The sequence below is a fragment of the Rhinatrema bivittatum genome, chromosome 6 (genome assembly GCF_901001135.1).
Source record: "Rhinatrema bivittatum chromosome 6, aRhiBiv1.1, whole genome shotgun sequence".
Lineage (NCBI taxonomy): Eukaryota > Metazoa > Chordata > Amphibia > Gymnophiona > Rhinatrematidae > Rhinatrema > Rhinatrema bivittatum.
Window position 1 is genome coordinate 110543231 of NC_042620.1, and position 21036 is coordinate 110564266.

A 21036-nucleotide genomic window follows, 5' to 3' on the forward strand; every position below is an offset into this window, starting at 1 on the left:
GGGCTCGGTGTGCACAAGTGTGCACCCCCTTGCGTGCGCCGACCCTGGATTTTATAATATGCGTGCAGCAGTACGCGCATGTTATAAAATCGGGTGTACATTTGTGCGCGCCAGGTAGCGCACAGAAATGTACCCCACGCGCGTAAAATTTAAAATCGGCCCCTTAGAGAGGTAGTATAGTTAGGGTAGAGAAAGTATAATAAAAATAAAAATATACATTACCTTGGTATAAAATCTGAAGTGTGAGATAATTATGCTAACAGCTCTTGATAGGCTTGTTTAAAAAGCCAGGTTTTAATCCCCTTTTTAAATAATTTGTTATCAGCTTCTAGTCATAATTCCTGCAGAATAGAGTTCCATAGAAAGGGTACAGCAATAGAGATAGCTCTTTCTCTTACATTATTTAGGTAGGCAATTTTGGGGGAAGGAATTGGCAGCATCCCTGTTCTGGTTGATCTGGTGATTCTTGAGGGGGGTATGGAAGTGAAATGAAGAGGTTAGCCATTCAATTTTTTCATTGCATAGGGTTTTCTGAATTAGTGATATGATTTTATGTTGGGCCCTGTATTTGACCGGCAGCCAATAAAGTTATTTTAATATTGGGGTGATATGTTCGGATCTTCTAGTACCTGTCAAGAGTCTAGCTGCAGAGTTCTGCAGAAGTTGCAATGGTCTTGTGATATTTGCGGGAAGGCCTAAGAATAGTGAGTTACAGTAATCTAATCTTGATAAGACAAGTGCCTGTAAGACAGTTCTAAAGTCTTTTGGGAATAGGAAGGGTTTTAATCTTTTGAGTATGTTTAATTTGAAGTAACCATCGCTTATGATTTTTTTAATGCAGGATTTCATGGAGAATTCGCAATCTACAAGAATCCCTAGATCTCGTACTTCTAGGGAGATGGGGTTGTTTTTTGGCCGCATCTTGAATTTCAAGCTTTTTGTCTTGCTTAATTTAGGTGAGATGTATAGGATTTCAGTTTTTTTAGTATTTAGGGAAAGATTCATTTGGGTTAATACCTTTTCAGTGGTGGATTGGTATATGTCCCAGAGCTTAAGAGTTTGGTCAATGGACTTTTGGATCGGTATTAAAATTTGAATGTCATCGGCATAGATAAAATGTGTTAGACCAAGGCCTGATAGAATTCTGCATAAAGGGAGCATATAGATATTAAATAGTGTAGAGGATAGAGAGGATCCCTGGGGTACTCCGAAGTTGAGATCGATAGGATGTGACTCTTTATCAAGAAATTTTACTTTGAAGGTTCTATTTGTTAGGTAAGAGCTAAACCATTTGAGCGCTGAGTCTTTAATGCCTATTTCATTTAGTCTATCAAGGAGGATATTATGATTAACTGTATCAAAGGCTGCTGAGATGTCTAGCAAGATCAGGAAGTAAGAATGGCTGTTATCGGTTCCTCTTAGGATATCTTGTAGTGAAGTTAAAAGGGTCTCTGTACTAAAATATTTTCTAAATCCGTGTTGTGCTGGGTACAGGGTACTGTGTTTTTTCCAGATAATCTGTTAGTTGATTATTAATTACTTTCTCGAGAATTTTTGATATACAAGGTAAATTATTTATTTATTTATTTTTAACTTTTATATACCGATCTTCTTGCATGGGATACAAATCAAACCGGTTTATAGTGAAACAATAACCTCGCATGAGAGCGTTACATAGAACATGAAACATCGAATAAACTTTGAATAAAAATTAAGAAAAGAAAACATTAGATAGCATTAAATATTAGATAGCATTAAACAGTTGGGGCTCGATTGCGCCAATGATAAACAGATGGTAAACGAAATACATAGGACTTGCTAAATGAGATGCAATAACATAGAGCAGGACTTGAGGAGATGTGTGACATTTGAGAGATCATATGAGTTTGCTTGTGGTTTTTTTGTGATTGGTTTACTATTGTGGATTTTAAAGTGTGTGGGATATTAGCTTTGGTTATGGACAAGTTAATTATATCGGCAATAGGTTTAGATACTATATTGGTGATTGCTTTTAATAGTTTAGTTGGAATATGGTCAATTGGGTGGGCAGCTGGGTTCATATTTTTAATTATACCTTCGATTGTATATACCTGGCTTTTCTTTTTGTTTTGTTATGTTTTTAAGATATTTCTTTTATATATTTGAGCTCCTTCTTTCTGTTTATGTTTACTTTTCATTCACCCTTTTATCTTTGTCTCTCCCTTCTATAGCCTAACCTGGCTCTTTTCCTCTCCCTTCCCCCCCCCCCCCCACCTCCACTCGTCCCCCAAGGCAGTTTATATTCTCTCACCCAAACTCTCTCTGACCTCAATGAGCAGCCAATAGAGCAACAGGCTGTGACCCAGGGCAGCCAGAGTTGAAATCCCACTGCTTCCCCTTGTGACCTTGGGCAAGTCACTTCATCCTGCATTGCCTCAGGTACAAACTTAGGGCCTCATTTTCTAAAGTATCGCAGGCCTGCAGTACTTTAGAAAAATGAGGTAATGAGGGGCAGGGGGCCGAAATGGGGGGAGGTCCTGCTCTAGCCGGCAGCGGTCGCACCTCCGCGGTGCGATCGCTGCCGGCATCACGCCCAATAACTACACCATAGAAGGTGTAGTTATTGGGCGCGAAATAGGCAGCAAAAAGGCCCTTACCTTTTCGCTGTCCATGCTGTCCTCGCAGAGTCGGCCCCGGTGACACCCCGACTCTTCCGGGGCTGACTCCGCCCCGATGTAGGTAGCGCAGGCGTGCGCTGCCTTCGCAAGCTATCGCAGGCTTGCGCTGTTAGCACAAGCCTGCGATAGCCTTAGAAAATAAGGCCCATAGTCTGTGAGTGCTCTGGGGACAGGGAAATACCTACAGTACCTGAGTGTAATCCGTTTTGATGTGTCTGAAAAAGCAAAATATAAAATAAATAAATACTCACTCCTTCCAGATTTCTTTCTCATAGGCATGTACCCACGTCCTGTAAGAACACATCTGCAACCAAAACAAAATTTGATCTGTGTCAGGAAATACTTTAATTAAAGGTAAAAACCAGCGCATTGCTGCTACGTTGGATCAGCTTCCGTGTTGTTTATTGGGTCACAGATCTGGCCATGTTCTTTTGGTACTTGATCCCAGCAGACCACTACAACCTAACTTCAGCCTTCTGTGATTTGGATACTTTAGATACACACACTGGCATATGGTCTATAATTCCATATAAAGTTGGGTTGGCAGGTAAGTAGTTCCAAGTGTCACAGTATACATCATATCCTTCTGCGTTATTTACAAGTAAGATTTATGGACTTATTTAAAAGTGAGTAAACATAGCACACAAACATTTCCATCCCTGGAAGGAACCTGAAGGTGGCTTTTAGCCAAAACATAGGATGCATGCTTGCTCAATCGTAATTTGTTTTATTCTTATTTTACATTTGTTATTGAATCTCATAAAATGAACTAGTCATAACCAACAATGAAGCTCACTATGGTTTCCACCTAAAACCCTGTCCCTCTCCCTGTCTCCCCCTTCCTCATATAAATATTTTATTTATTTAAAATATTTTATATACCGTCATTCGTGGTTACATCACAATGGTGTACAATGACTTTAAATCTTAAAAAATAACAACAGAAATAATCATCTAAGATACAAATACAAAGGTATAAAACATTTAAAACATTTAGATATACGGATCAAATAGCATACGCACTTAATTCATACTAGAAAGTTAAGCTTGAGAGCTAACTATGAAGGCTTGCTCAAAGAGCCAAGTTTTCAACCCTTTCTTAAATTTTTTTGACTCAGTTTCAAGTCGTAACTCAGCTGGTAAGGTATTCCAGGTGCTTAGGCCTGCTATGGAGATTACTCTATCTCGAACTAACGCCAAATGTGCGGTATTTATTGAGGGGACAGAAAGCAGTCCTTTATTGGTGGATCTTAGGGATTGATGTGGGGTATGCATACGTATAGAGAAATGTAACCAGTCTGTCTTATGAGCGTAAATAGCCTTGTGAAGGATACAGCAAGTTTTGTACAGAATCCTTTGGGTAATGGGGAGCCAATGAAGGCTAATCAAAATTGGAGTAATATGTTCTCGTCTGTTGCAATTCGTTAAAACCTTCGCTGCAGCGTTCTGCAACACCTGCAATGGTCGAAGTGTTGACTGTGGAAGTCCCAATAAGAGAGAATTGCAGTAATCTAACGAAGATAGTATAAGGGCCTGTAATACTGATCGGAAATCATTATAGTCTAATAAGGGCTTTAGACGTCTAAGGACTAATAGTTTATAATATACATCTCTTAGTTTTGTAGAAATATGCTTTTTAAAGTTTAATTCACAATTAATAGTTATCCCTAGATCTTTAACTGAATCAGCTAATTCAATAGACATTATGTGATAAAGAGAGTACATTTTTGATATCAGATTTGGATTTTCTATCAAGTAAAATGATTTCTGTTTTTTCCATATTGATGGCAAGTTTCATATGGGTTAGTAACTGTTTGACTGCAGATATATAAATATTTGTTTCCTTGAATGTTTGTTTAAGAGTATCAACTATAGGGATAAGAATCTGTATATCATCGGCATAAACATTGAAATTCAAACTGAGCACAGCTAGAAGGTGGGCAGATCGGCAGAAGATAGATATTAAATAAAGTACCGATAACGCAGAGTCTTGGGGTACTCCAGTATTCAGCTCGAATTTATCGGACATTGATTCGCCTATCTTGACCTGAAAGGATCTCTGGTGGAGAAATGAGGTCATCCAGTTGAGTGTGACATTTGTTAATCCAATCTCTTTCAATCTAGTTATTAAAATATCGTGATTAACTGTATCAAATGCAGCCGATACATCAAGTAAGACAAGTAAATATTTTTGACCAGAATCAAATCCTTTCAAAACAGTATCGGTAAGTGATATTAATAAAGTTTCTGAATTGGTTTGGATATAAAATGCTATTATCCGCCAAGTGTTCTGATAGTTGTTTATGCACGACCTTTTCTAATATTTTTTATATAAATGAATATTAGATATGGGCCTGTAATTGGATAATACTTCAAGGTCTAAGTCTGTTTTTTGGGGTTTTTTTAAATTGGTTTGATTATGGCAGATTTTAATATCTCAGGGATGTGCCCTTCTTTTAAGGATAGATTGATAATCTTAGTTATAATTGGAGCAATTGTCAGAGCTAGTGGTTTAAGGGCTGATGGTGGTATCTGGTCTAGCGGTTGTATGGCCGGATTTAGTTTTTTTTTATTATATTTTCAATTTCGGTAATGGAAGCCTCCTCAAAACAGGACTATTCTGGCACATCTTTTTATCATTTTGATTTCTTGATTGCCGAAAGTTTATTCAAATAAGAGGAAAGCATTTTTTAAAATGCCATATTATACTCATGTAATCTGAAACTTCATGGTATTACTTGGGTATAGAATTTAGTTACAGCAAAGCTTTGACTGTTTAATTCATTATATTTCTTTTGATTAGGAATATATATGCATATATATTTGTTACTGTCTTCAAGCTGATTTTGGAATAAATATAAATTGTTCATATTTGTCGCTGTATCAACTGCCTGTTTTGTACACTCTTGAGCATTTACAACAAATTGACATTCTTGTATGATATAGGAACATTCACAATGTTTATATATATATACTAGCGGTATCCCGCCACACGTTGCAGTGGCAGAGTCAGGTTCTTTTCCCTCCCTCCCCCTTCCCCTAGCTCATTTACCTCAGTCACTCATCCTCCTCCCCCTTGGTCACTCACCCCCCCCTTCCCTCCCCTGTCCCCATTCCAACTCTCTCCCCTCACACTCACCTCTCCCCTCATTCTCCCTCCCCTGACACTCACCTCCCCCCTCATTCTCCCTTCCCTCACTGTCACCTCCCCCCGCCTACTGCCTACCCTTCAGATCAGAAAACTTTTGTCTTTCTATTTTTGTGGGAACCCCCCCACCCCAAAAAAAATCCCAACCCTTTAAATCAAATAATAACCCCCCCCCCCTCCTGCCCCCCCCCCCCCAAGACCTGGGAAATTAAAATTGTTGGTGCTACATGTGGTCTGTCCCTGGGCATCTGTGCGCATTATGTAGCCAAATAGGGGCGTGCCTAACCAAATTTGCACTCCCAAATTTGTTTTGTGGTCTGGGGAGGGCTATTTTGGTGCGTTCCCGAGATCGTGCAAGTTTAGTGTATGTATTTGTGTGTGAACCTCCCCCTTCCCCCAAAAAACAACCCTATGAGAAACGTTCTCTTAAACTAACCACCCCACACTCTCCTGCCCCCCCTCCCCCAGCCCTGTGAAAAACAGTAGCCCCTCTGCCCCCCCCAGAGTTGCCGAATGAATGAAACCTGCCCCCCCCTCGTGACCCCTCCCCAAGATGTTCGCAATAAATTCATTACCACCCCTCACCCTCCAGACCCCCCGAGACCTGATAAAAATGTCAGTCGGTGGAGCGGGCATTCAGGAGCAGTCCAGGAGTGATGTATTGGCATTGGTCCGTCGGCTGCGAGCACTGAAAAGGGTTCCGACGGCCCTTTGCCCTTACTATGTCAGTGGGGTGGAGCAATGGCAGCGGTAGGTCCTCTGACATAGTAAGGGCAAAGGTCCGCCGGCTGCCAGTCCTGAAAATGGCGCCGAGGGGCCCTCGCCCTTACTATGTCACATGGGCTACTGCCGCCATTGGTGTCCCCGAGTGGCATAGTAAGGGAAAGGGCCATCAGCGCCATGTTGATTGCTGGCAGCCGACGGCCGAAGTGCAGGAGATGTGTCCCGGACCGGTCCTGGCCCCCCGCTGTAGCCTCCTGGACTTCTGTCAGGTTTTGTGTGTGTTGTGAGGGCCTGGGAAGTAAATAAATTTGGCATGTGTGGGGGGGGGGGGTGAGGAGGGTGGCTTTGTGTGTTGGGAGGCTGTGGCAAGTAAATCAATTTGGCATGTGTGTGGGGGGTGTGAGGAGGGTGGTGGGTGTATTTTCTCTGTAAAGGAAATAGTTATCTTCCGGCAAACAAAGTGCACAAATGTGTTAAAATGGAAGTGAAACGTGGACCTGGACTGGCGAAATGATTAGTGTAGCGTGTGTAACAGATGGCGCTTACGTAAGTGTAAGGTGTAACAGATGGCGCTTACGTCCAGCAGATGTCGCTGTTTTCTGGAAAAAATCTTTAAACCTATTTTACCTGTCACAGGTGTGACATATCTGTAATGTAAGTACAGAAGAACCTTCCTGTATGCGAAATGAAGGTTGTGTCCAAATTTGAAAGCAATCGGTTCAGTGGTTTCTGAGATTAGCGATTTTGTCCAAACTATTTAACATTTTTATTTATATAGAAGATATTTCTGAGTTAAGCCATGCTGTACTGTATTGTATTGTCTTTTGATTTTGGTATGTGAACAAGTAATTTATAAAGAACCTGTACATAGGCAGGGAGGTACTCAGATTGTTAAACTCATGCTTGTAGATAGGGATACGTGTTAGGTTGCTTGATATGCTATTAAGCAACCTATTAAGGTATTAAGGTGTTATTTATTTTGTTTCAAATAATACTCTAATAAAGATTTATTTATTTATTTATTTATTTATTTAGTGTTTTTATTATACCGGCATTCATGACAGGTGTCACATCATGCCAGTTTACAATTAACAGGGTGTGAGATATACAGAGAACTAAAAAATTATAACAAGTGCATGGTTAGAAAATTGCAGTTACATTAAAACAGGGTAGAGCACAACTGGGAGCTGAAGGGAGAGAAGAAGAAGGAGATTAACTGAAGGCAGATTATTTACAATAGTGCAAAATTAATAACAGTGAGGTAGATTTGATGTAGTGATGGAGATTGTTAACAAAGAGTTTGTAATGACTGAATAAGTGGCTGGAAGGAAAGGATCAGTTGAGGTCTGGATACGCTTTTTTAAAAAGCCATGTTTTCAGCCTTTTCCTAAATGTTGGTAGGCATTTACTTTTTAATTGTTACCATTCTATTCAAATAAGTGCTCTTTCTTCATTCCCCTGAGTTTTTTTGTCTCTCTCCCTCTTTCTCTCTCTCTCTCTATATATACACACACAGTGTATATAAAATAGGCTTGGAGGGCGCAGAGAAAAGAACAGACCAGCCACCTGAGGCTGTTGAGAACGGGGCAGGGAATCCCCTTGCCGGCCGTGAGCTCCAGCTGACCCGCCGACGCCGCGACGTGAGGGGCGGACCCTGAGGCGGATCCCGGAGGTTGCCCTCTTAAGCGGGGCTTCCGAGTTCTTGAACCGAGGGCGCAGAGAAAAGAACAGACCAGCCACCTGAGGCTGTTGAGAACGGGGCAGGGAATCCCCTTGCCGGCCGTGAGCTCCAGCTGACCCGCCGACGCCGCGACGTGAGGGGCGGACCCTGAGGCGGATCCCGGAGGTTGCCCTCTTAAGCGGGGCTTCCGAGTTCTTGAACCGAGGGCGCAGAGAAAAGAACAGACCAGCCACCTGAGGCTGTTGAGAACGGGGCAGGGAATCCCCTTGCCGGCCGTGAGCTCCAGCTGACCCGCCGACGCCGCGACGTGAGGGGCGGACCCTGAGGCGGATCCCGGAGGTTGCCCTCTTAAGCGGGGGCTTCCGAGTTCTTGAACCGAGGGCGCAGAGAAAAGAACAGACCAGCCACCTGAGGCTGTTGAGAACGGGGCAGGGAATCCCCTTGCCGGCCGTGAGCTCCAGCTGACCCGCCGACGCCGCGACGTGAGGGGCGGACCCTGAGGCGGATCCCGGAGGTTGCCCTCTTAAGCGGGGCTTCCGAGTTCTTGAACCGAGGGCGCAGAGAAAAGAACAGACCAGCCACCTGAGGCTGTTGAGAACGGGGCAGGGAATCCCCTTGCCGGCCGTGAGCTCCAGCTGACCCGCCGACGCCGCGACGTGAGGGGCGGACCCTGAGGCGGATCCCGGAAGTTACCCTTTAGGGGAGCTTAGCAGCGGCGCGCAGCAGAGCCGGCGCGCTGCTGAAGCCGCGCGCGCTAAAGGGGCGCGCGGCGAGACGGCTTTGCCCGGCTTCGCCCGGAATCGCCGGACGACGGCAAACATCTGTTGGGTGTAACCAGGTACTGTTTTTCGTTTGTTTTGCTTGTTAAAATAGTATTTTCTCTGCTTACCAACAATTGCACACAAAGTTTGGCGTCATAAACTGTGTGAATCTGCTATTACTAAAGCAAAATGCCTCCAAAAAGGAAGGGCAAGGTGCGAGTGTTTCCACCACTTCCCTTGCCATCTCCAATTCAGCAGGAGATAAGCAGATTTCTCCTCTCACCTGCGCTGAATGAGATGAAGTCCAAAGACTTTGATGTGCCTCTCAGTCAGGGAGGGCTGAGTGGGCCTACAAACGAGGCTTCATTAAGCCCCAACATCGGCATGCCCCCTGCACAAAGACTGGCGGACAGTACCCAGGAGGGTATTGTAGAGAACATCGTAGAGGGGGCGGCTGCTATCTTGGAAACTTCAGGAAGTGGAATAGGAGACCTGAGGTTGGAAAACCCTGAGGGAGGGAATTTAGATCAAAAGCTCCGAGATATCAGTATTATTGACCTCCCTACCCGCCCAGCAGTGGTAACCCTAGATTCACTTTGGGGGATGATGGAAGGAATGCTTTTGAATATTAAAGGGTTAGAAAAGAAAGTGGATAGTTTAATAATAGGAACTCAACAGGACACGCTACAAACACAGAAACAAATTAAAGAGTTGGTTGACAGGACCAAAGAGTTGGAGAATTCCCAAAAGAAAAATATAGAATTCCAAGTAGTTGTTGTCAAAGACAGAGAAATAATTTCTAGAAGGCTTGAATCTCTAGAAAACACAGCCAAGAAATATAATTTGAGAATCATGAATTTTCCCAGAGTAATTGGGGAATTACCCCATATTACTTTAAAAAATTTGCTTAAGGAAATACTTGGCTCTGTTGCTGGAGATAAAATAATTGTACTTAATTGTTATTTTATACCAAAAAAAAGAATTCCAGAAGATAGATTAGAACAACCCTTTCAGGGTGATCTAACAAATTTTCTTGAGTCTAGTAACCAGGTAATTGATTGGGGGACTCTTTTGGCCAATTTCTCCATATTAGAGGATATAAGCTTGATAATGAAAAATTATTTCCAAAAATATCCGGTCAACTATATGGGAAAACAGATAAAGATATTCCCTGATCTTGCTTTCTCAACACAATTACGTAGGAAAGCCTTCCTGGCCTTACGCCAGGAGGTAACTGATATGGGATTTATTTTCACCTTAAGATTTCCGTGTAAGTGTGTCCTGAGAAAACAAAATGATGTATTTATTTTTTTCTCCCCTGACCAACTTAAAGATTTTTTAGAACAGAGGAAAATTTCAGCCTCATCCCCAATAATGAATTAAGGAATAAAGGAATATAAAACAGGCAGGTATTATGGGCCCTTTTGTTTATATATTGAAGTAAAATACTCCCAATGATTTCTGTATGTAGTGCAATGTCCCCTCAAATGTGATTAATACTGAATGAACCTGGCTGTGGTAAAATGTCAGTAGTGCTTTACAATGGAGATAAGAGCCCATTGAAATTACCATTATAGATTTTCTTTATTATTTATGTACCACAATCAGATCATGTATTTCCTATTGCAAACATTGTTTGTATATATTGAAAATGATAAATAAAGGATAAAAAAAAAAAAAAAAAAAAAAAAATAGGCTATACTTCACCCTTACAGTAGTCCCATGGATCATTACAAAATTAGCTAATTGAATGTTACAGTATATGACACTAAGAACTGTATGATTGGATATGAATTTGGCCAGAGAAGGAAATAACATTTTTATCAGGAGAAACAAGGGTTTGTTTGTTTTTTTTAACTTGGTGTGAGAAAAAATAAATTAGTAAATCAGGCTTTTTATGCCTCAGCAGTCTAGGATACATTGTCCCCTGGTCCCAAGCACTTTATGACCTTTACTGGCATGATGCTCCAAATTATGAAAATAATTTAGAACAATAACCAGAAGATATTTTGCTTGCAAGAGGATAATCCCAAGTAAAATAAATATATCAGCTTTATATGAATTACATTACAAATGTCAGATTTTTCTTACCATTGTAGGTGCATTATGTTTAAAATACAAAGTAGAAACAGAAAAGAGAGGGCAAAAACGTAGTATGGAGCTCAGTGCCTGACTGGGCTTTGGCTCTCTGGTTAGCAGAGGCTGGAATGCTATAGGGCAATATTCACAGCCCCTGAGAAGGAAGGCATCATAGTCCCTGTGCAACAGCAACACCTAGTGGCAGAATTTAGAACTATGAATGCAGAGTTTGGGAAGATGTGCTGGTTCATGGCCCCCGGTTGAGGACTGTTGCTTCAAAGAGTGAACTAAAGTTGGGTGGAGATAAAATAGGGAGAGAGAATTCTTTAGGGAGTTGCAAATAACGGGCCATAACACCAAATCCGACTTGATTAAGCTGGAAGTCCAAAAAGAGCAGAAACCACTGGATCAAAAACGAGTTTGAGCTCACTAAAATGTTCAATAAAAAAAGTTATAGGAGATACTTTTATACTGGGCTATTAATCAATTATACTTAGGGAATAATAATATACTTGGGTATAATATACTTGGGTAATTGCCAGGTTCTTGTGGCCTGGTTTTGGCCTCTGCCTCTGTTGGAGACAGGATGCTGGGCTTGATGGACCCTTGGTCTGACCCAGCATGGCAATTTCTTATGTTCTTATGGCTAATGTTAGAAATATGGCGCTAATCTAGTGACAAGCTTCCACCTACTTTTTCAGTTTTGTCTACAAAACTAAGGTGGTAACCACTCTGCTTTATACTAAGATGGTATTTACAGTTGTCTTTTAACTAGAATTCTAAATCCCAGTAGCACATCCAAGCGTGAGTTTAAGATTACAATATGGGGGGGGGGGGTTGGAAGGGGAGGTCATCCTGAAAAATTACTAATCTATTCGCAAAATCTACCTAAATAAGAGTAGAAAATGAGTTTAAAAAACCTAGGTAGCACACTGTCGTTTTCGAGTTAGGCTGTGAGCACATCAGCCCCCAAAACAAGAGACACTTGAAAACAAGGCTTGCCCTAAGCAGTATTTTGGGCAGTGATTGCCCTAGCTGAAGGGGGAAGAGGAGAGGTTTCGCCGTGAGCCTTTCTCCCTGGAGGAAGGGGCAGAGCCTGAAGGCGCCTCCCTTGCAGCGCTTTGCCAGGGAGGAGGCGAGCACTTGTGCAACAGGAGGATGGGCTGAGGGAGCATGGAGGGGTACGACCGCTTTTTGTTTTGCCTGCTGGCGGCTCTGCTGGCCGGCTTCCTCAGCGTCCTCTTCGTGCTGGTCTGGGTGCTGTACTGGAGAGAGGGGCTGGGCTGGGACGGAGCCTTGGCCGAGTTCAACGTGCACCCGTTTCTGATCGTTAGCGGCTTCGTCGTCCTCCAGGGCCTCGGTACGTGTGCCCCGCTCCTCCGCGAAAAGGGCGAGGAAGGCGCGATCTTTCTGACCAAGAATAGCTGCGCTTTATGCTTCTTTTTTTTGTTGTTTTGTTTTAGTCTCCAGGCTTCCAAAGGTGCAAATGCATTCAACAGTTGCCAGCTTCACCAAGTTTGCTGTAAAAAGGGGGCTTTGTGCGGCGAAAGACCCGCTAAGTGAGACCATTTTAGGTAGGGGAGAGCAGAAGAAAAACTGGTAGCAGTTTCGACTTTTCACTTAAGGCTTGTGGTGGCGGCTTTGGCGGGGCTGCTGCGGTTTTGCTGTTGGGCTTCCTCCCTGCCCCCGTGTTTAACCGGAGGCTGGCGGGTCCGGGCTCTGGGCAGCGTCCTAGAAAAGGGGAGCGAGGAAGCCTTCTGCCCATTAATCGGTAGAAGTAGTTCACCGATTTATTTCCTGACAGCTCTTTTAAGGCGCCACGTTTGTACCGCTTTCCTCTATAGCCCTGACACCGAGTGGCTCAGTCATGTCGTAGAGGGGCTGTGACGAACGTTTGTTTTTACTTTCCAAATGCTTTGGAGAGATAAGAGAATACAGTTGTAATTCTGTAATCTGCGATAAAGTTCTTGCAGCAGCCTGCACGTTTCTTTTTCATGCTATTTGCCTTCATTTTGGGCTAAATTAACAATCACATAATTAGGGTATTTTTTTCTTTGTATTTTTATGAATTGGATCCTTTCGCAATTAACCGCAGTGACTTTTTTGTTGCACATACCAGAGAACAAGAAATCACCAGCACTCAGCATTTGTAGTAGTAAAATGTTTTGTACACTTGATCCCGGCAACCTCCTATTCCCAGTTCCAATGGGGCCAGAAACAGAATTTCTTTCCTTATCCCTGGTATAACTCCACCTGATCCACCCTTCTTCTAATCCTTATTAGGGATCAGGCCTCCCCGCCATACAAACGCATTTTTTCCTTAAATCCCCAGTATGACCCTAGTCTGCTTTCTTTCCCCGATCGACTGTGCTCCTTCCCCCACCCTCCTGATCTCCAGTGGCAAAAGAAATGCCTTGCTGAGTCAGAGCCATTTTTTTGTTTTCTCTGTCTTTTTATGGAGGGGCAACATGGAACCAAATTAATGGAGTTGGGTTCTACCCCTCAGAAACTTCTTAGGACAGAGGCTGCCAAACAAGAACTGGCCGGTCAGTGCAATGCAAATGTTTAGAGAGAATTCCACTTCGCAGGCTTGCAGATCTCCATGGAGGTGGATCTTTAGGTGGGCTACTAGTGTTATCATGCCTCTGACATTATGGGCCTTGACATGGTCCACCATATTCAGGCCTGCCAGGGTATAATAGAAGGACTCCATTGCCTTCCTATTACTAAAATAATGTATTTTAAGATTCTAATGCAGGTATGTAAGGCATTATATGGGAATGGACCCGAGTATCTGTCACATCTTTCACAGTGGCATTCCCCCACCCAATGCCCTTGATAGGCTAACCACCTTTTATCGATAGTTCCCTGATTTAGAGATGTAAGATTGCAGGAAATGTGTAAACATCACTCCTGGAAGAATTCTGCATACTTTATATTGGTCAAAATAATACAATATACATCAGTTAATTTAAAATGTAATACATAAAAGTTATTACTCAATATGCAGAGTTTTAAAAATATTTTCAGATATTTTTCTAGGAGTGACCCTTCCACCCTCTCTCTCTACTTCTCTGGCCAGACTCCTTTCACTCTGCCCTATCAGGCTCTACCTCCTCAGCTCTCTACTATCACACCCCTCCCCCTCCAGGCTCAACCCTTTCCATTGTATCCACCCCCAAGCTCTCCACTCCCAGTTTAACCCCTCTCTCATACAGGCCCTCACAGAGGCTCCCTCTCTCACATACACACCCCCTCACACAGGCTTCCTCTGTCCTACTTTCACACAGGTTCCCTCGCTCTCTTGCGCGCACACACACACCCACCCCTCTCACAGACTCCCTCTCTGTTTTGCATATACACACCCCTTCATACAGGCTCCTTCTCTCTCTCACACACCCTCACACAGGGTCCATCTCTTAGACACACAAACACATCCCCTCACATAGGTCCTTCTCTCTCTTGCACACACACCCACATACCCTCACACAATTTTCATCTTTCGCATACACACCATCATACTCAGTTTCAATGTTCACCACGACTAAAATGTAATTGCACTAACTACTGATTTGCTGAAATATATGGGGCAATTAAAACCGAAATTTGTTTCAATGTTATGATGGGAATTGAATCATCTGGATGATTGGCAGGGTTTAGTTTTTAATGATCATTTCAATTTCCAACGAGGTAACTTCCTCGAAAGAGGACCAGGTTATATCTTTTGGAGTTAGTTTGATTTCTTGTGTGGGAGTATTGTCCAAATCCAATTTAATTTTATCAATTTTACTTTTGAAAAAGGTTGCTAATTGCTGACTAAGTTCACTATTGTTAGAATTAAGTACGCCTAGTGGATCATTAGTTAATTGTTTTACAATCTGAAAGAGTGTTCTAGGGTTATTAGCAAAACTCATAATTTTCTTACTATAGTACTCCTTTTTTGTTTTATTAATTAAATTCCTATAGAAATTTGAGTTTCCTATATGCAGTTAACGATTCAATATTTTTTTTCTCCAAATTCTTTCTTTTATTCGTAGCTGACTTTTTAATTCTTTTAACTTACTATTAAACCATGGATTAGATTTCCTATTTTTGTTTGAAATCACTTTGATTTTGTCAGGGTTGATCTTATTGGCGATTTCTTTAGTAATTGTATTCCAGTCCTCTACAGCATTGTGGCAATCCAGAATATTAGGTTTATCTAATTGACAGGCCGATTCAATAAAGTCCGCGGGAGAGCGCACCGGCCGGTGGTGTGGTAGAAACAGGCAAAAGGAGGCGCTAGGGACACTAGCACGTACATAGCGCCTCCTTTTAGCCCGGAGCGGCGGCTGTCAGCGGGTTTGACAGCCGACGCTCAATTTTGCCGGCGTCTGTTCTCGAGCCCGCTGACAACCACGGGCTCAGAAACCAGACGCCGGCAAAATTGAGTGTCCGGTTTTCGGCCCAACAGCTGCCAGCCCATTTAAATTTTTTTTTAACTTTTTTTTTTACTCTTCGGGACCTCCGACTTAATATCGCCATGATATTAAGGGAGAGTGCACAGAAAAGCAGTTTTTACTGCTTTTCTGTGCACTTTCCCGGTGCCGGCAGAAACTAGCGCCTACCTTTGGATAGGCGCTAATTTCTTAAAGTAAAATGTGCGGCTTGGCTGCACATTTTAGTTTCTGTATCGCGCGGGCATACCTAATAGGGCCATCAACATGCATTTGTTGAGGGCGCTATTAGGTGCCGTGGGTTGGACGCGCGTTTTCCGCTCCTTACTGAATAAGGGGTAAGGGAAAACGCGTGTCCAAGAGCGCACTGTACTGTATCGGGCTGTGAATCTCTAATTCTTTCTTTAGATTGTCTATTACAAATGGATGAAATGAGAAGGATTTTTTTTCTAGGCTTTGGGTTTTAAATTGTTTTAACTCAGCCTAGAAGCCTCTATTTCAACCTTTGGAGTTGTCTCCTTTAAAGTTCCTCAGATAGAAAATGTTGTTTCTAGTTGCTGTCACATCTGCTCCATGGGTTGGTGAGTTATTTAATTCTAGTTTTTCCACAGCAGGATGGTTCTTCGCACACACCCTAAACTCCTTCCTAATGTGGTGTTGGGCCTGATTTTAAAATTGGGTTTTACATGTGTAAATGTTAACTTCAACTCTTTTGTGAGTGACATAATGGAAGGATTGTCAGAAAAGGTTTGTCTTTTTGCTGATAATAGCAACATCTGCAGCAGAGTGGACAGCCAGGAAGGAGTAGAAAATATGAGGAGGGTAATATGGGTAGCCAGGACTGACTTTTCCCAGCACCCACCCTCTCACAAATCAATAACAAGCAATGCAGTCGATAACATGAACGAGACTTAGACAGGAGTGGGATCAAACAGGCCGCAACTTTATTGTACCACAATTAGGTGCCCGAGCCAGTACTTTACGTCAGCTTCCCTGCGCACCCGCCACCCGTCAGCAAGGTGCGCAGATGTTAACATTGCGTTGTACCCACTACCCCCCGCCGCCATCAGCAAGGGGTTGTGACCACCAGCTCCCGCCACTTGCAGCAAGGAGCCTTCCGCAGGACAACAGCACCAAATTGTCCTGCCCCTCGACACATTGCCTCTCAATTGGCTCGGGCGACCCTGCCACTGGCACAGGATGGACCCATCCTGTGACCCCCCAAAGATGCGGCCTAGGTCCCTAACGCAGCAGGGCTTCCAAGGCATCCTGAAATGAATTTAGGAACAAGTCCTGTCCTATGAAGGAAAGGTGAACCCCATCTGGTCGAAATAGCCCTTTTCCACATTCCCATGACCATTCGTGACAAATGTGACGACCACCGAATAGGGTTAGCCAGGCACCTATTTGCCTGTTTGCTTTGGCCCGGCAGCGTTTCCAAATCTTTCTATTCATTTCAGCAGGCCTTGGAATAATGTCTGACCAACAAATGATTGTAGATTGAAGCAAGGCCATGGCGGATGTCAAGTCCTTACGGGCCATTGCGATGAACTTGCGTCCAGACATCGCACCCCAGTCGTTACCACCTAGGTGTATGATCAGGATTTGTGGTAGCCCGAATCGCACCAGGCTCCTCTGAAGGCAGGGAAGCAGCTCGTCCCAGCACATGCCTCTGCTTCCCAGCCAACGGATTGTCGCATTGTACTTTGTTAAGTCCAAGTGTACCCCGTAAGGGCGCTCCTGGGCATGCTTGAAAGCCCACGTGATAAAGGAGTGTCCCACAATCCATATTCGACATCCCCGGCTTCTATGACCTGAAACGAGAGGGGTGTTAGTATGTTGCATCGTTTATGAGCAATCCGGGCGTATGTAGCCTTTGAAGGCGCCCGATTTCCAGCGCCCAATCCGCTGAATCACTCCTCCCGATAATCCGGCTTGCGCGGCTGAGGTCGCTGCCCCTATTCGGAAGGAATGTGTCCCGAAGCGGGACGCATCCACTCCGAGGTAAATTAAGCACCTGCGTAGCACCGCTTCAAATTGAAATTTGGTAAGTGGTCTGCTATCCGAGTGGACCAGGAATCTGGATCCCTCCGCCGGGCGGAGTTCCGCGAAAGCCAAGTAGTTGGCCATGGGACAGGTCTTGCAGTTGGGAATGGCGCGAAGGACTACGTAGGATCCTTTCCCCATCTGATCTGTTTTGGAGCGCGGTATAAAAAGTATGATAGAATCCGTCTCTTGTGACACAAACTGGGAACGCAAGCCTGAAGACTCCCAGCCTTTTGTGGCCCTGGCCACTAGTTCGCTGACCCGAAACGCGCCGAAGAATGCGAACACAAAAGCAACGCGAAACAAACGTGTTTCATATTCGGAACTACATATGTTTGCCAGACTGTCCCATAGTCTTAGCAGCATGCCATGGGTAATAGGATGTTTCCCCCCTGTCGCTCTTGTCTTATCTACCGCGCGTGCACCTTCTTTCGCCCACCCTGACAATACTCGGTGTATCAAAAAGTGTCCGGCTGGGAAACCCCAACCGTGGGCTCTCATGAAAAAGGAAAAACCCATTAGTTGTCTCGCCACGGCTGCCCTTGTTGTCCCTTCCGCTTTTGCCACCTCTATGTAACGCATTGTGCCCCACTCCGAAACTGGTCCCCCACGCCACCCCCTTTTGGAGAAAAAGGACACCACCTTCTCAGCCCCTTTCACGTATGCGGACCACGTGGAGGGGGCTAGCGACAATTGTAGCAATCTCCAAGCCTCTGGATACCAAACTGCCAAAGGAAAGTAGGCACTGAAGCTCCCTGTGGATCCGCTTCTGGCGCGAGCTTCCGGAAGGTGTCCCACTTTGAACGAGAAAGAGAATCGGCCAAAGTGTTAGAATCTCCTGGCACGTGCCGTGCCCACACAGTCACATTTAATTCCATACAGCGAAGAATGAATTCCCTCAGTAAGTCGGATACTAGCATGTTTTTTGCTGCTCTCTTGTTGATAACTTCTACGACGCCTTGGTTGTCGCACCAGAAAGTTACTTTTCTGTTCCTGATCCGCTCCCCCCATAGTACGACCGCTACGACGATGGGGAAGAGCTCTAGGAAGGTGATGTTCCTGGTAGTACCGCACTGCACCCACTCCTCCGGCCACTGTGCCGCGCACCAAGTTCCTTGAAAGTATGCACCAAACCCGACTGATCCCGCCACGTCGGTAAACAGTTCTAAGTCGTGATTTGACACGGCTTCGGACTGCCACAATAGAGTTCCATTGAAGCTGGACAGGAATCTGTTCCAGATAAACAAATCCTCCCGGATTCTCTTAGAGATTCGGATATGATGGAAACTTTTCTTAACTCCGGTCGTTGCAGCTGACAGCCGTCGCAAGAAGGCTCTTCCCATTGGGATAACTCTGCAGGCGAAGTTTAGGCTACCCACTAGAGATTGGACCTGCTTTAGTGTCAGTTTCTTTGCAGTCTGTGCTTGTGCAATTAGTCGCTTGAGTTCGTTCACTTTTTCTTCCGGTAACCGTGACAGCATGGATATGGAGTCTATTTCGATGCCCAAGAAATCCAGCCGCGTGGAGGGCCCGACTGTTTTGCTTTCTGCAATAGGTATACCAAACGTATTGGCAACCCTGTGAAAGCAACGCAATAGGTCTGCACAGTCTCTCGCTTGAGGATGACCGACGAATAGGAAGTCGTCTAAGTAGTGTACTATGTTTGTAGATCCAGATTCTTGTTCGAGCACCCAGTGTATGAAAGAGCTGAAAGCTTCGAAGAAGGCGCACGCGATAGAGCATCCCATTGGTAGGCATTTGTCCACGAAGTAACCGCCTTCGAATTGAAAACCCAGCAGTGGAAAACTCTCTGGATGTATGGGTAGTAGATGGAAGGCTGACTCAATGTCTACCTTTGCCATCAATGCCCCTTGCCCGCATGTCTGCACTAGCCGCACCGCTGAGCTGAATGACTGGTATCTTACCACGCAGAGCTCCTGGGGAATGAAGTCGTTGACCGATCTACCCTCTGGGAAGGACAAGTTGTGGATGAGTCTGAACTTGCCTGTCTCTTTTTTAGGGATGACCACGAGGGGGGAGAGTACCAAGTCCGGAAAAGGGGGCGTGTGGAAGGGTCCGGCAATACGTCCTAGCGCAATCTCTGCAGAAAGTTTATCTTTGGCGATCTTGGACAGGCTGCGCGTAGAAGGGCAGTTTGCACCGCCCCCAACTCCGGCAGGGCCAATGAATGGGATAGCAAACCCATCCGAGAAACCTTTCAACAAGAATGCAGATGACTCTGTATGCGGGTATTTAATCAGCCATGGCTTCAGTGCGTCGACTTGAACCGGCGTTTGTGCTCTGCCGAGGTCCTCATTTCTGAAATCCTTTTGGTGCTCCTCCCGGGGCATTGTTCCCTTCTCCTGAGTGCTTTGCGCATTTTGAGGCTGGATGACCTGCTCCGCAGTTGAGACAGCTGTGTCTGAACTTACATTCCGGGTAATTGCACGATGAGCGATTAAATCGCCAGCAGATGTCTGATATGCCTGTTCCGGCTCTGCTGGAAGTTCCCGGGGTGGCGTTAGCACGAAAGGAACGCCCGCTCTTAACCATGTGAGTGCCCGCTGAGTTGCTTGGCGCATAGGTAGGGATCTTGGCATTCATCTGTGTCAACCATAGACCCACATCTCTGGTGCGCCAAGAGAGAAATTTGTTCTCTTCCATTCGGTCTCTGAAGCGCTCATCATAGTTAAGCCAGGACCAACCCTCGTAGTCCTTGCTGGCTGCCAATATCGTATCTGCGTATGCCAACATCGGGCCATACTGGGAGCTGTCATGACGGCCTATTACGCTGACCAGTCTCATGAACGCGCGTATCCAATTCAATACGTTCCGTGCCACTCTGTTCTTCTGTGTGCCTGGGAAGCGTTCGATTCCTCTCTTTTTTAACTTTTTCTCTCTGATCCTCCTACCTTCGAGGAGGCAGAAGAGGTCTATATATTTCCTTTGTCTAATTTTCTTGCGCATCGCCTTGGGCACGTCCTCCCAAAGTTCCGATAAGGTATCTAATGCAGGGGCACCTCTGTTTTGCCCTTTATCCCCTTTTTCTGAGTCCTCACTGGAGGACGATCCAGAAGAGCTTGAGCTTGACGAAGAGGAGGATGAAGAGGAATCGGAGGAGCTGGATCTAGTGCGCTTGCGCTTACCCTTGGCCTTGTCCCGCTTCCTGGATTTATTGCTCCTGCTGTGCTCTGTTGCAGCCCCTGCTGACTGTGCTATGCTTACATTGGGTATGTTAGGATATAAGTCTTGCTGTGCCCTAGCGGTTAATGAATTAGATACTGCAACTTGTGACCCTGCCCAAATACCCATCTCACCTCCGTTTTGGATCTCTCTTGCTATGGATTCTGCCGCCGAAGTCGGACGTCTGGGGGTACCGTCCATCGTCGTCATTTCGTTCTGTTCGATATCGTAGCACCTCTCGCCCGATGTGGTTGGTCTCTGTGAAGAGAAGGAAACAGGCGCCGCAGGGCCCTGCGGATCTGTCATGAAGGTGTTTATGTGG

General features: G+C 44.7%; 2 protein-coding genes across 3 annotated transcripts in view; one reads left to right on the top strand and one right to left on the bottom strand.

Annotated features, from left to right (window-relative positions):
- The first annotated feature begins 12147 nt into the window (after nucleotides 1–12147).
- LOC115093666 (cytochrome b reductase 1) overlaps nucleotides 12148–21036 on the top strand; it is a 30563-nt gene continuing 21674 nt past the window's right edge. The window contains exon 1 of one of the 2 annotated variants that reach the window (XM_029605773.1): nucleotides 12148–12409. In XM_029605773.1, coding sequence (XP_029461633.1) covers nucleotides 12223–12409 — 187 coding nt within the window. In that variant the 5' untranslated portion in view covers nucleotides 12148–12222. Of the gene's footprint in view, nucleotides 12410–12520; nucleotides 12624–21036 lie in introns of those variants that run through there. The other variant, XM_029605774.1, reaches the window with a different exon arrangement.
- On the bottom strand, nucleotides 16408–21023 carry LOC115093667. The gene is made up of 2 exons (XM_029605775.1): nucleotides 20849–21023; nucleotides 16408–17299 (listed from the first exon to the last, which is right to left on the bottom strand). Exons 1-2 carry the CDS (start codon nucleotides 21018–21020, stop codon nucleotides 16728–16730), a joined length of 744 nt encoding a protein of 247 aa, XP_029461635.1. The 5' UTR covers nucleotides 21021–21023; the 3' UTR covers nucleotides 16408–16727.

What these genes read in the sequence shown, in the direction of transcription:
- LOC115093667 (XM_029605775.1), bottom strand. Translation starts at nt 21,020, where the DNA reads ATGACAGATCCGCAGGGCCCTGCGGCGCCTGTTTCCTTCTCTTCACAG. An exon ending in AAGAGAGATCCAAAACGGAG is followed by an intron (nt 17,300 to 20,848) that starts GTGAGATGGGTA and finishes CTCTCGTTTCAG; the next exon opens with GTCATAGAAGCCGGGGATGT.